Raw genomic sequence first — 13,791 nt, 5'->3', positions numbered from 1 at the left:
TGTCGATGTTCTTCTTAGGCCTTCTAACGAGCCATCATTTGATCCAGGTATGTTTAACCAGGGAGAGAACTAAGACATGCAGGATGCCGGCCCTCCAGGACCGACTTTGGTGACCCCTGCTCTAAAACAAGCTTCTTGCTTGAGGACCGAGTTTGGTGACCCCGGTTTTAGAGGACCTGTCCTGAACCATTTCAAAGATCTCAACATACATCTCATATTTTGGACTAAAAAAAGGTCAGCACGGTGGTGCAGTGGTTAGTGCTGCATCTTCACAGAAAAGAGGACTTATTTCTTAACTGGGTGCCTCTTTCTGTGGGAGTTTCTATGTTTTTCCAGTGTTAGTGGGGGTTTTCTCCGGGTGCTCCGGTTCCCCTCAAATTTCCAAAATCATGAAAATTAGAGTGATTGACCATTGCAAATTGTCCTCAAGAAAGGCAGTATTAATTTATAGAACATTTAACTTGATTTGAGGAAGATCTCTTCCCGTGGGTCGTTCCCGGGCCCAGAAGGCAAGACGCTGGCCTACCCAGCTTGGGTTTTCTCCAGGTGTTCCGGACCAATCGGATTGGAGAAACAAATAAAAGTAAAATCCGGTGAGAGTTGAACTCTCCAACGGTTGCCCTAAAGAACTAAAGTCTATTCCCTGATGCCACTGTGGCTGTTAGTAATTAAGTTTTTAGCTACTAAGGAGAGGTGTGATTGAATGTCAGAGGGTGATAAATTCCTCAATTAGGACTAGACAATATCGCGATAGATATTGATAGAGTATCAATATTTACTTCACATTGAATATATAAGCTGTGTCCGAATTCAGGGGCTGCATCCTGTGAAGGACGGATTTGTAGGCCGATTACGTCATAGCGTGGCGACAAGGCCTGTCCGAATTCAAAGACTTCTTCAAACGTGTCCTTATTTTCCCCAGATTTGGAGGACGGGTCCGGTGTATCCTTCACGGACCACAAAATCCCATGATTCATTGCGGGTCCAAACCGAGCATTCAGGCAAAGCCATCTCTTATGGTGGTGAAGAGCGGCAAATTATTTTGCTATATTAAACTTTAAGTGGCACAACATGATTTTTTTTTTTTTTTACAATGTTTTTAGGTGGTTTACAGATAAACCACCCAACCACCTCAGATAAAACCACCAAGCTGTGTGAGTTGGGTCCACAGCTAATACTAAGAAGAAATATATTTTACAGACAATAATGGTAAGAAACTTAGCACTTATTTATGTTTTTGATTAGATTTTATTTTATATGCAGTACAGACCAAAAGTTTGGACACACTTTCTAATTTAATTGAATTAGAAAGTGTGTCCAAACCTTTGGTCTGTACTGTACTTATTTCTTCAATATTATTTTTCATGCCGGTGTTAATGTCATGAGGCCTTCTGACTCCATGATACTTCTAATCTGACTCATTAGGATTTGATTAAGAACCAGCTTTGTTCTGTGTAATTTCTGTCCAGCAAAACTATTAATCTATAAATCAATAGACAGGTCTACATAAAGATATAATCCACGTTTCTTTACCATATTTGTATGGCTTTAAAAAGGATCTGGAACTTTTGTTTTTCCACTGAAAGCTCTGGTTTACACAGTAAATACCACGTGGGTGAAATTTTTCCACTCTGATTGGCTGCTGATAGGTCAGCCGTTTTTAAGTTGAATGTCCATTCATTGCATTTTTCTTAGACGCCTGTAAAAATAATTTCTTTTCTCACTGCATTTTTGACATTGACTCCAGAAACAACCATAAAAATCAAAACATCAACAGTAGTGATAGTAATATTGACATTAAAATACTGTTCAGTGAATAGGAGCCTACAAATTCTTTGCTGGGGGGCCGTAAGGGACCTGGGTAACGGATAGGGGGGCGCTGGCCCAAAAAAGTTTGAGACACACTGAGCTAGCTTTTGAATGAATAAAATAAATTTTAATTTCAATTGAACCGAACGGAGATGAGCTTCAATTTAGACGACATCCCTTTTTTCCTTCCACTCAACTTACCACCGTTTGGTCGGACAGCTCACTCCGTGACATTCTAGCCTTTTTGTGGACGGTATTAATTTCCACAATAGTGAATGCTATAAGATATATTTAAAAAATCTTTATTGCTTTTGGGTGAAACGTTCATTTTCTAATTAGCTGCAAGCCATAATTACCAAAATAATAATTTTAAAAAAATCTATATGTGAGTACATATTGTTTCTAGTTTTATTTTTTTTTTCTATTGTAAAGCAGGCCTTGACATTACCCTGTTTTTTCTGGAGATAAAACCGCTGTTTTGACACGCTGCTCATGGAGGAACCAGAGAGGATTTGGGATCAGTTAAACACGACAGGAGATAAATGGGGGCCAAGCAAGATCGTTCTACGATAGGGATGAAAGATGCCTTCTTGTATTCCCTCCTCTATCTCTGTGTGGTCGACCCAAGACTATTATAGACAAAACATTCTTTTATGAATGCTAAGCCAAGCAGTCAATCAGCCAAACTTCAGGGATCCATGTTGAAAATTTGATTTGTGTGCCACTAAATTCCAGCACTAACAAAACAGAGTTAATTTTTGGGATGTAATCAAATTTAGTTTGGAAAACGTTCTTTATTCAGCATAAAAACTTAATAAACTTATTCACTTGAATAAATGTAATGTGATGACTTGTGACTAGCTAAGGCAACATATTTAAGCTGGATTTTCTGTTATCTTTTTGTCAGTATTTATTTTTTCGCGATTAAATTGCTCCTTAGCAACATGCATGCGGTACGCCAGATAAATTGTATGACGCAGGTTCATTTAAGTCAACCAATATTTATTTTCTCACACCCAAAAGCTGATTTTTTTTTAAAAAAAATTATTTTTTATTTTACCCCCATAAAGTATTTCAAGCTTCCGAGATTGTTGTGGCCCACTTTTTAAAACTCTTGACTGACTGTTAAAGAGAATCTGAAATGACAGATGAAACACTTCAGCAGATGAACCTCCTCGATTTGCTCCCCCAGAGGAGAGGACGCGTGTTCTCGTTTCCCCAGACGTCCGAGTGAGTGGGCGACCTCCAGCCAGCTGTGTTTAGGAACGCTGGAAATTGGGTTTCCTGGGGAGCTTGAGGATGCTGCTCCTGCCTCGGCCTTGGTGTGTATATGTGAACATCAGAGACATAAACAGCCCTGACATAAGAAATGCACAACCTGATGCATTTCATACCTGAAGCACTCTCACAGAGCGTGCCTTCCGCTCGTTTTCAATCCCATTTTCACTGAAAGGCGACGCACAGCTGCATGTTTAATTGCACCTTACCGACCGTTTTGTTCAGAAACCTCCACCTCTGCTGAAGAGGTGAAGAAAAAAAAAGAAGGAAAGAATCTCGTAAATGTTTATTTGACACGCTGTTAACGATCTGTGCGATCTGGAAAAGCGACCGCGCCCCGATGCTCACTTCAGTCCTGAGAAGCTATAAAATCGGTAATGATCAGTTCTGCACATTCCTCCTAAACACACCTATACAAAAGCTATGTGTAGAAAAGACAGGGGATGAGAGAAATTAAAGACTTTTCCTCTTTTTGTTCCCCCATCCTCCATAATTTTCCTCTCACTTCTGTGTAACGGAGTTGAAAGGAGGAGACTGGGTTTAAGATTAAATGCACAAGAAGGCAAAAATGGAGGAAGGGATTATGTATTCATTTCTGTATAAATACGTTGGGTATATCTCCCAACGTATTTAAATTTCACTCTGAAAGGAATTTATTAGCAATCACTCGTGATGTAGATGATTTTTTCTATTATTTTTTTTTTTGCACAATTGCTTGTACGTTCACGTTTAATTTCTGGATTCAAGGACAAAGCAGCTAATGCAGGTCATCTTGAAAATGACATTTTCAGGAATCAACAACCATCTAGACAACCATTTGCTAACTTGTCTGAACATATTAGACTCAAAAATACTATTATTTTTTCTCAGCACCAGAGAGCTGACAGTTAAGCCCAAGAAGATTCATAGTCCCAGCAGATTTGTTTCTGATAGGAAAAGAGATGTGCTACTATTTACTTTTTATAAGAAAACACCATGCCTGAAATTATATGTACCCTGTTTAATAATTAATAGGTCGTCTTTATTTTCATTAAAGCAACAGAAGCCTTCTCATAATAAGCCTATCCTCATGTTTTACAGTCCTAAGATACGTTTGCTTTGTATTTACACAAAGATCACAGACAAAAGCAGCATTATATATGTTTAATTTAATGTTTAATAAATAAAGTCTAGCATAGCCAGATTAAAACCAATCTCAGCTGACCAATGTGTACGGAAGAGGATTAGGGCCACCGAAAAAAAAATAGAAAGAATTCTGATTTAAACTCAGAATTCTTTCTTTTTGTTTTTTTCCGGTGGCCCTAATCCTCTTCCATAAATGTGGGAGAAAACACTAAAAATCACCCTCCTGTAAAAATAAGTTCCTGAAGGCGCCAGGTGAGGGCGGTGTGGTGCATAACAAAGAGGGAGAAGGGAGACGGACTCATGCTTTCAAGCCAGACTTCTATCTTGCGGTTGAACATTTCCCTCTATGTGGAAGGCATAAATAATAGCAACTTCACATGATCAAAGCAGGTGAAAGAAGATGAAAAAGGAAGAGGAGATTTTCTGACGGTAATTTGTGTAGCTGTGATTTAGCAGAGCTACACACGTAGATGTGCCTGTCTGATTCTGTGAGCTCTGTGTTACCTCTAACATTTGACCTGTGTTTGGTTAAACACTGGGCTCTGCACTTGGAAAGAAGTGCAGCTTTGACTACGGTGGGGTTTCGTGTCTATCTAAATAAGGACATCAGCGTCCACCGAGAAGTTCAAAGCTTCTATTTAAACTCCGACTGCAACAAAAGGGAGGATTTCTTAGGGGGCCTCTACAGACGACAAGAGGCTGCTCCAGCTTTACTACAGTATCGTGTGCGTGAGAGTCTCTCCAGATGAAGCCTAAACAAATCTCCCTGCCGCCCACATATTTTAACCCCGTTTGAGCATCAAAAAGGAGGGAGCACCCGATAAAATGCCATCGGAGGCCCACCAGTGGGTGTGGGCGTAAGTGTTCGTGTGTGTGTGTGTTGGGAAGTGAAATGCTTGGGTGACAGGCTACCGTTGATAAGTCTGTCCTGTCCTGTCAGACTATCTGGCCTGTAGCTACATCAGCATACATGCCAGAGAAGCACACCTATAGAGGCTCAAGCCCAAACCCAAACGAGCTCAAAGGCAACAAAAGCAGCACATTTAGGAGTAGGAGACATGAAAAAGGACAAAGTGGTCCAACATACTGTACTTGAAATATCAAAGTTATCATCCATGTTCACAATCTAAGTCTCTGGGTGAATGTAGGTGAAGAGTAGAGCAGCCTCTTGTCGTCTGTAGGTGCTGATGAAACCTTCATGGTCTATTGTTGTGTAACCCTCGTTGTCCTTTGACCCATAACTCCTGTTTCAAACTAAGACAGCGAAGGTATTCTGCGCCTGCAACACCTTCTAAAACACAGGACATGATAAAACATGAACGTGTTCAAATCCAGTCCAAATTCCTGTCAATTATCCAGAGCAGCTGGATAATTGACAGTGGTACATGCGGGTTCTGTTTAATTGGCACGGATTCTCTGGGCGTGCATCTGCATTTTGACCGCAAGATTGGTTGCCAATCAGTCCTGAGTGTGTTATTGACTACTGAAGTAAATACACTACTAATCATAACCCTGAGCCAAAATCTTAAGAGCATAACAAATGAGTGTTATTGAGGAATGGTGAAGATATTAGATCAAGTTGCCTCTTGATCTAATTTCCAAACAGATCAGCAATGTCAAACTCCAGTTCTCGAAGGACGATGTCCTGCAACTTTTGTCCCTGGTCAAATTGTAAGAATGATCTCCTCAGAGAATAATTATATTCCACACAGTCCTGGGAATGACCTAATTATCTAATTACCAGGTGTATTAAAGAGGAATCCAATTTAAAAGTTGCTGGAAATCGGCCCCTGCTCTAGATCAAGGTGAGACTGCTTGAAAATACCGTCTAGACCAGTTGTCTTTAAATCCAGGCCTCAAGGGCCATAGTCCGGTACCTTTTAGACGTGTCTCTGCTTCAACACACCTGAGTCGAGCAATGAGACCATTAGGAAGACTCTGGAGAGCTCAACTGCACTGAGGAGGTAAACAAGCCATTTGATTCACACGTATCGGACCTGGGAGATGCCTAAAAGTTGCCAGGGCTGGATTTAAGGACCCCTGATCTGGCGACATAGTTTTGGTCTTACCTAAAGTTGCGTCTTGAGAAGTCAGCAGGGCTAATCCCTTCCATGTCTGCATCACGTTTTTCCCTTAAAAAGTCTATAATGAAGACGGTGAATTCAAGGGTCATTCACCGTCTAGACAGATGGATAGTTGCAGCTCCAAGTGGAGCCAAAATCAGGAATTACCTCAAACTTCCAATTGAGCTAATATCCACGCTATCAAATTCCTCTAGATCTGGATCAGCTTTTTTACGAAGTTTATTTTAGGCCAGTTGAGCAGGATAGTTCAGAGTAGAAAAAATATGTAACAATGGTGAATGTTTAGAAGGTTTTAGAAATAAACTGCAGAAAAATCAGATTTGAGAAGAACCAAATATAGACTTGAAATGAATACAAGTATTTTACATGTGGACAGGCTTTGTAAATAGTGATCCAGTCCTCACAAATCTTAATGAATTTATTGAAAGAACTAAGAGGTTCTCTGTTGTTCTGCAAGATAGTTTAAAATGCCAAGAACTGTCAACGTAGTTGTTTTAGGGTGGCACCGGAGGAACCACATCAGGAACAGATTTTTAGAGGACTTTGATTTTTAGTGTTTTCACTGATGTTCACCTGAGATTATTTATAGGCTTTATTTATTAAACATTAAATTAAACACATAAAATGCTGCTTTTGTGTGTGACCTTTGTGTAAGTACAAAGCAAGTGTATCTTAGGAAAAACAAATGTTATAGGGAGCTGCATGTTGGAGTTTTGACAACACATTTAAAAGTATCTTCCCCAGCAGTCCCTGTTCTGGCTTCATTCCTCTGCCTACATTTCTGCATAGGGCTTAAACACAAACAATTGGGTCAGTGTCACCTTATCTCCCCTCCTCTCCTCTCGGCCGGTTTGACACAAAAGGCACGCTGCCGGCCTGTCCCCTCTTCTTTTAACCTACCCCAAGCAACTTTTTCTTCTTCCGCTTTTTTTTTTCTTCTTCTTTCTACTTCTTCTTCTTCCCAGTCTACCTGCTTCAGGATTAAAGTAGAGGAATTCAGGGGCAGAAAGACGCTGTCTTTCATCGCGAGGCCCTTTTTAGGGGCTTTCATCCCTCGTTTCTTGTGTTCTCATTCCACCGAGACACACATCCACTATCGCTTTACCTGAGTCTTATTTTAGAAGGTGCAGGCGGCCCACTTCCCCAGTCCATTCGGCCTTTTACTCCACAGCCGCTTTTGTTGTCTGGGCCCCGGTGAATGAGACCTGCATTTTTGTGTCTGCTGGCCCGCCTCTTATTCAGCTGCGGGTCGCTTTCTACGCAGTCACCTTATGGACTGGGATGCACAATATTTATACACTTTTGCATGCAAAGCGTACATCTATTTTACATCTATAGTGGTCACTTCTCTATTGATTGAAAGTAATGCATGTTTTTAAGAAAACTCGAATACACCACTAAGATCTACATAATGCAATGGAAGGCTTTTTATAACTCATGTTTTTAAGTTGAATACGTAGAAAATGAGTGAGAGAGGCCCACTTCCTTTAATCTTGGCTTAAAAATGGTAAAGTCAACAAAACATGTCGTTTCATTGCAGATGTGTGTTGACCTTCATCACTTAAACAAAACCTAAATCTCATCTCACCTATGGCTTCGCACAGCACGATGGAGTATTAATGGCCATACTAAGGGAAAAAAAATATAAAAATATATATACATGTAAAATTACAAGAATAAAACCAAAATAATACCAGAATAAAGTCATAAATTAAGGGGGAAAAAAATCATAATATTTTGAGAATAAAGTTGAAATATCACAAGTATAAAAATATGCTATGACTTTCACGTAACATTACCATTTTATTGCCGTATTATTTTGATACATTGTTCAACTTTATTCTCATAAAACTTTATTTTCTTAATATTATGACTTTATCCTTCAAATGTATTCCTTTATGCTTTTAATTTTATGACTTTATTGTCATAATTTTATCTTTCTTTTTTTATTTTTTATTTATTTTCTTTGCTTGGCACTAATACTGCGCTGCGGCACAGCTGGATTTAGGACCACGACTGAAACATGTTGACCCAGTAGAGCTGTGACAAAACAAGGCTGGACAGGAACCTAGCTTCATTTGCTACTACGCAAAGTGAGGACGCCTGTTTCCATGGGAAATTAACATTGTTAAACAAACAACTAGTACAGCAAAGCCGTTTAAATCGTGACATGTGCAGTCTTTTCAACTGACATTGTCAGAAAGCCACTAATGTTATGTTACAAGAGGCGTTGTGGCACACTGTGTTAACACGAGGCTGTTGCTCTTCCCATTATTTTCGTCTCCCTTATGAGATGACTGGAGGAAATATTTTCAGTTTATGCCTCTGCATGCCAAGGCTGCCCAGAACTATGCTCCAGATGGGACAATAATGCCCTGAAGAGTTGTTGGCACAGCCAGACATCCTAAACACCTGCAAGAGACCGTGACGCAGAAATATCACGGAAAAAAAATAAAAAATAAAACTGGATAAAAAAATAAATAAAATAAAATAAAACTCACAACACCGTTTCTTTTCAATCAAATAAAAGTGCTGCGATTCCAGTTTATGTCATTTTTAAATAACAGCATGCAAACTAGTAATTTTCTCTGTGTTGTTGTGGTGTGGTAAAGTCTGGCAAATTGTCAGACAACAGCAAAAACCAGCAAGACTGAAAACAGGGTGGAGTGAAGGAAATTAATTGTGCCATCGAGAAACGTGCTATTCGTATATAATCAATAGGCTACCAAAAAACAGTTAGTTTGCATTTATTTGTTGGGACTTTACTTAACCAAGTTCATATAGCATTATATAATTACAACAATAGCATAAGGATTTTATTGAAGACAAAAGTAAAGCTTCAAATAAAATGAGATTGGCGAATAAACACATCTCTCTCTCACAGATTTTTCATAAAACTCTGAAAAAGCTGTGTTGTGTGTTTTCAGTTACATTTCAACTTAAACTAACACTGGTCTTAAGAAAATAACAGAAACATGGTAGTGGTAGTGTGGTGATCTGGGCTCGGTTTGTAGCTTCAGAACCTGGACAACTTGCTGTAATTAATGGAACCATGAATCCTTCTCTCTACTAAAAAAAATACTGAAAAAAAATTACTTTTTTAAATCCGATTGTTCAGAAAATATTAATTTGTATTCTGCTACTAACCTTGTATGATTTTTTTATTTATTTATTATGCATTTCACCTATGTTTTGTTGTTCCATTGCTTTATTATACGTCACATACTGTACATCACTGACATTATCTGCAAGTGACTTGTTACATGAAAATATTTTCGGCAGGAGTTTAATTAACTACCACGGGGTGTGGAAGTGCTATGGCAATGGACCAGGGACTGACGTGAGAAGATCCATAAATTTCTGATGTTTAATAGGCTATTCACGTAAAAAAAAAAAAAAGAGAAGATATTAAGGTGTTGGTAGCAAAAAGATAAAAGTTCTCCCTCAGGGATAAACAAAACTTCAGTTCAATCTTGTGTGACAGCGTTTGTACTTCTTCAGTTAGCCTGTCAAATCCTGATGGATCTCAAACATTAGATGAAGCAGAAAAGAATCGGGCAATTAATTGTGGTCCAGAAGATGGATGTTGACCGTATCGTCTGCAGTCGCACGTCAGTGGATGTTCTCTGACTTTAAGATGGAGGGCAATAATTCAGCAGATGCAAAAGGAACTAAGGCACAAGCTTTCTAGGGGTCACGTGATTTGACGTTTTCCATCCCAACCCTATGCATATCTTACGAATGCGCAATCGACACGCTATGATTTGAGTTTCTGTAAGCAACTGATCCCTCTACAGACTGTCTTTAAAGCTGCAGTGTGTAACTTTTATAAGCTTTCTTTTTGTACATATTCGTAGACAGTGTCAATTTGTTATGAGACAAGTAATCTGTGAAAACATTTAGCTCCTCTGCCTTCTCCTTCAGTGTTTCCAGTGCCACCTAGAACCAACCAATCAGAGCCAGGAGGTGGGACTTATGGCTGTCAATCACAATTGTGTGTGGCCATGTTATGCTGCAGCTAGCGTAGCCTGTTGCGAATGCCAACGCTAGTTGGCGTGGCCACCGACGATTGGCAAATAAACGTTTCCCTGTGACGTTGAGTTGTTTTTCCGACATTAGCACATTGAGCAGCGAGTACATGGAGTTGATTGACAGCGGTAAGACCCTCCTCCTGGCTCTGATTGGTTGTTTTTTGGCCAGGATTTCTTCAAACGCCGACAGTAGCTCAGCGAAGAGGCGGACTGATCGTTTCACAGATTATCTGTCTCATGGTAAAAGTTTAAACAAACATGTAAGAAACATATTCTTTATAAAAGTTACACACTGCAGCTTTAATCCAAATCAATAACACTGAGCTGCTGTTGACTCAGGACCTGTGTGGCACAGAGCCGTTTAACTCCGTCCCACCTGCGGATTTCAGTGGCGTTAACAGCCATGATTAAGAACACACCTCCCTTCTCCGTGGACCAACTACAAAAGTAAAACTGAAAAGAGACAAATAAGCACCTTAGCCCTGACGGGACTCCCAACAATAACAGTTAAAGAATGTAATGTAGTTGCGGCCGTGTCATTTAGGCCCAACAGGAGGCCTGAGCAGAGCCAGCAAGTGTTACCTGATCATTTACCTATAGATACCTGAGCGTAATGAGGCGCTCTTCACTATGTTATTTAGCTAAAATGGTGTACAGTAGTCGGGCAGTAAGTGTAGGCTTCAGTGTCAGACAGTAATTGTTGTTTAGATCCGAGCTAAAGGGGGGGAGAGAGAAACAGTGTGAAGCTCACACTTAGTCTGGTTTTAGTCTGGTTTTAGGGTAAAGACAGAAGTCTCGCGTTTCCAGTGAAATCGAGACATCTCTGCTTTTAAGTTTGAAAAAGGGGGAGCAGTCACGTGTAATATGGAAACCGAGGAAAGGAATGTCTTTGTGGATGCATTTGCTGCTTCCCAAATAGGCAGAAGATGGGAAAGGAAGGACAGAGGAATGACTTCTTTTAAAAATCACATGTTCAGGAATTTAGTTCAATACTACGTGGGGTAAAGTCGGAAATTATTCATACACCCAAATGGTTGTTCTGTTTCACCCAAAGACGTTTGTGTCTATTAGAAGATGTTTTACAAAATGGTAAAAAGATGTTTTCCTGTTTTTCTTTACATTTAAACAAAAAAATATATCAAAATCATTTGTGCAACTGTCTAGAATAATTTGAAAAGCCTTTCTTGGCTTTTTGCATGTCTCCACTGGTGTCTTTGACCTTTGCCAATGAACTCCAAAGTATTTGAGGTTGTAAAATATTCCTGCTTTCAGCCCAATCTTTAACTCCTTCCCCAGATTCCCCATTACATTCAACTCAGGACACTGGCTGGGCTGCTTCAAACGTAATTTGAAACTTAATATTTAAAACATTTAGTGGACCACTTAAAGGTGCATTAGTCATTACGCTACCACACTATCTGTGTGTTTAGGGTCACTAAAACATAAATTGGAACAGGTTTCTCAGCAGAATCGTTGAGAATCTTGATGCAGTTCTTCTCATTAGGTTGCCCGTCCTGTTGGGCCTCGACATGCTGCAAATATAACTGTGGCCAAACAAGTCCATTTTAGTGTCGTGCCCTAAAACCAAAGAACAATCTCCTCCTCTGTCCAGATCCTCTGCAAAGGCCAGGCAAGTTTTTTTTTTCTACCTAACTCATGAAAATGGTTTCCTCTATTATCCGTTTCCATGGGGTCCCGAAGATGCCGGGTCTGTTTGACCGTCTGCCTTGAGATGTTGCCACCGGCAGGAACCACATTCACTGGGATGGCCTTTGGGTGAACCCTGGAATCTGTTTTTGTCGGGTTTTGGCCGTAAATCAGCAGAGTTGCGCGCTCCGATTGCTGCTCCGAAAGGACGTTAGGGCCGACAGTCGGGAGGTTTGTGCGCATCTGCGGCACATGATCCGCAAACGTGCAATCGTCAAGGCTTTGTTTTGACGTTACCGGTGACGATTTGATGTTCACCGTATGATGGGATTGTCAAGAAAATGAGAACTTTGCCTGCAGGTACACATCCTGATTTGGTCGTATTCCCTCTCCTGCAGGAGCCCCGTTATGGCGCACGGGGAGGGATTGTTGAAACACGCATTTTACAGTAACACAGACCACATTTTCATGTTTGCAGGCAACATGCAAACCTGATGAAAAGGGATAAGAATGTAAATGTGAGCCTGAGGGGGGCTAGGTGGAGATAAAGTACTCAAACTTTATCTCCAAACAGCTCAATCTAAGGTTAAACAAGGCGTTGTGGGTTTGTATTGTTTATAAATTAATTTAATGCCCTTCGGGGGAAAACAGATAACCAATTCCCGCCATCTAATTTTTCAATAAACCACAAATATTTGTGCATGCAAGCACACAGGCATCTAAAACGTGCACAGACAATAATAGTTATCAGGCAATCTGAAGATGGGGGGAGGAATAGTAAAAACTGTAAGAATTTAATGTCAACCACGTAATTTAATTGTTGTCCTGTAATTACCTAGATTAGCTATGACAGAGGCGAAATACCATCAAGGTGTGCAAAAAAAAACATTATCCTTAATATGAGCCTTATTTTATTTTGTTGCATCTATATGTCTGCCGCTGTGATGGAACATCACATCACGCGGCTAATTGCTACGTCTGATTTTAAGACGTGATTAATGATTAACAAATGAAAATATTTCAACTTTATACTCTATAAACTGAGGACAGATGGGAGTGTTGTTTGTGCTAACATTATGTTCTCCGTTTTTGGACCCAGAGGTTGATTTCAGAGGTCATGCAGCCGACTCACCCTGCTGCCTTTCTCTGGGAAGCACTTGCACCCTCTGCTGCAGTCCAGGCCTGCACATGGTTCATCAGACTTTCCACCCTGCAAGAAAAACAAATAGAGAATGGGAGGAAAATTAATGCAACTTTTCACCGAGGCACAAAAAAGTTGCTACTGCTTTGACATTAGCCTTAAAAGAGAGAGCTAAACTAAAAGAATTTATAGAGATTGATATTTTATTTTAGACCTTTTAATAGTCTATCTACAAAATGTGTTTTATAGTTAGTCTAAAAGTAAAATATTTAAGAAAACATTTTCATTTGAATGAAATTTCTGGAGAAATATAACAATTCCCAATTATTTCATGATCCAAATCAAAGTACATTTGCAATCATTTCTCTTTTTGTGACCGCTGTTGGAAAATCAAGATGCAGTATTGAGTTGGTCGCAATCTGCTATTTGTGCCACTAGATGGCACTGCAGCCGACCTCAAATCACACACCTATTTGTTATTTGGTCTTATATTGATTGATATTTTAGATAAAAAAGAATTTATATGAAACTTCTCATTAGATGAAGTGAAGTGACTTGCCATATAAGTAAGAAGGACCAACGTTCTGACCCACCCTGATTTTTAAGGCAGACTTATTACCTTCTAAATCCCACGTGAACTGCAGATTAGCATTAGGTTCAATGGGTGGCATTCCTC

General features: G+C 39.8%; 1 protein-coding gene across 7 annotated transcripts in view; it reads right to left on the bottom strand.

Moving 5' to 3' along the window:
- The window catches only part of col4a6 (collagen, type IV, alpha 6), a 151,615-nt gene that overhangs the window by 41,553 nt on the left and 96,271 nt on the right, over positions 1-13,791 (bottom strand). For all 7 annotated transcript variants that reach the window (XM_044098298.1, XM_044098299.1, XM_044098297.1 and 4 more), the window contains one exon: positions 13,107-13,184. In XM_044098298.1, the coding sequence (XP_043954233.1) occupies positions 13,107-13,184 (78 nt within the window). The remainder of the gene's footprint in view (positions 1-13,106; positions 13,185-13,791) is intronic.

Source organism: Gambusia affinis, linkage group LG18 (assembly GCF_019740435.1).
Source record: "Gambusia affinis linkage group LG18, SWU_Gaff_1.0, whole genome shotgun sequence".
Classification (NCBI taxonomy): domain Eukaryota; kingdom Metazoa; phylum Chordata; class Actinopteri; order Cyprinodontiformes; family Poeciliidae; genus Gambusia; species Gambusia affinis.
This window is presented reverse-complemented; position numbering and strand designations above follow the sequence as displayed.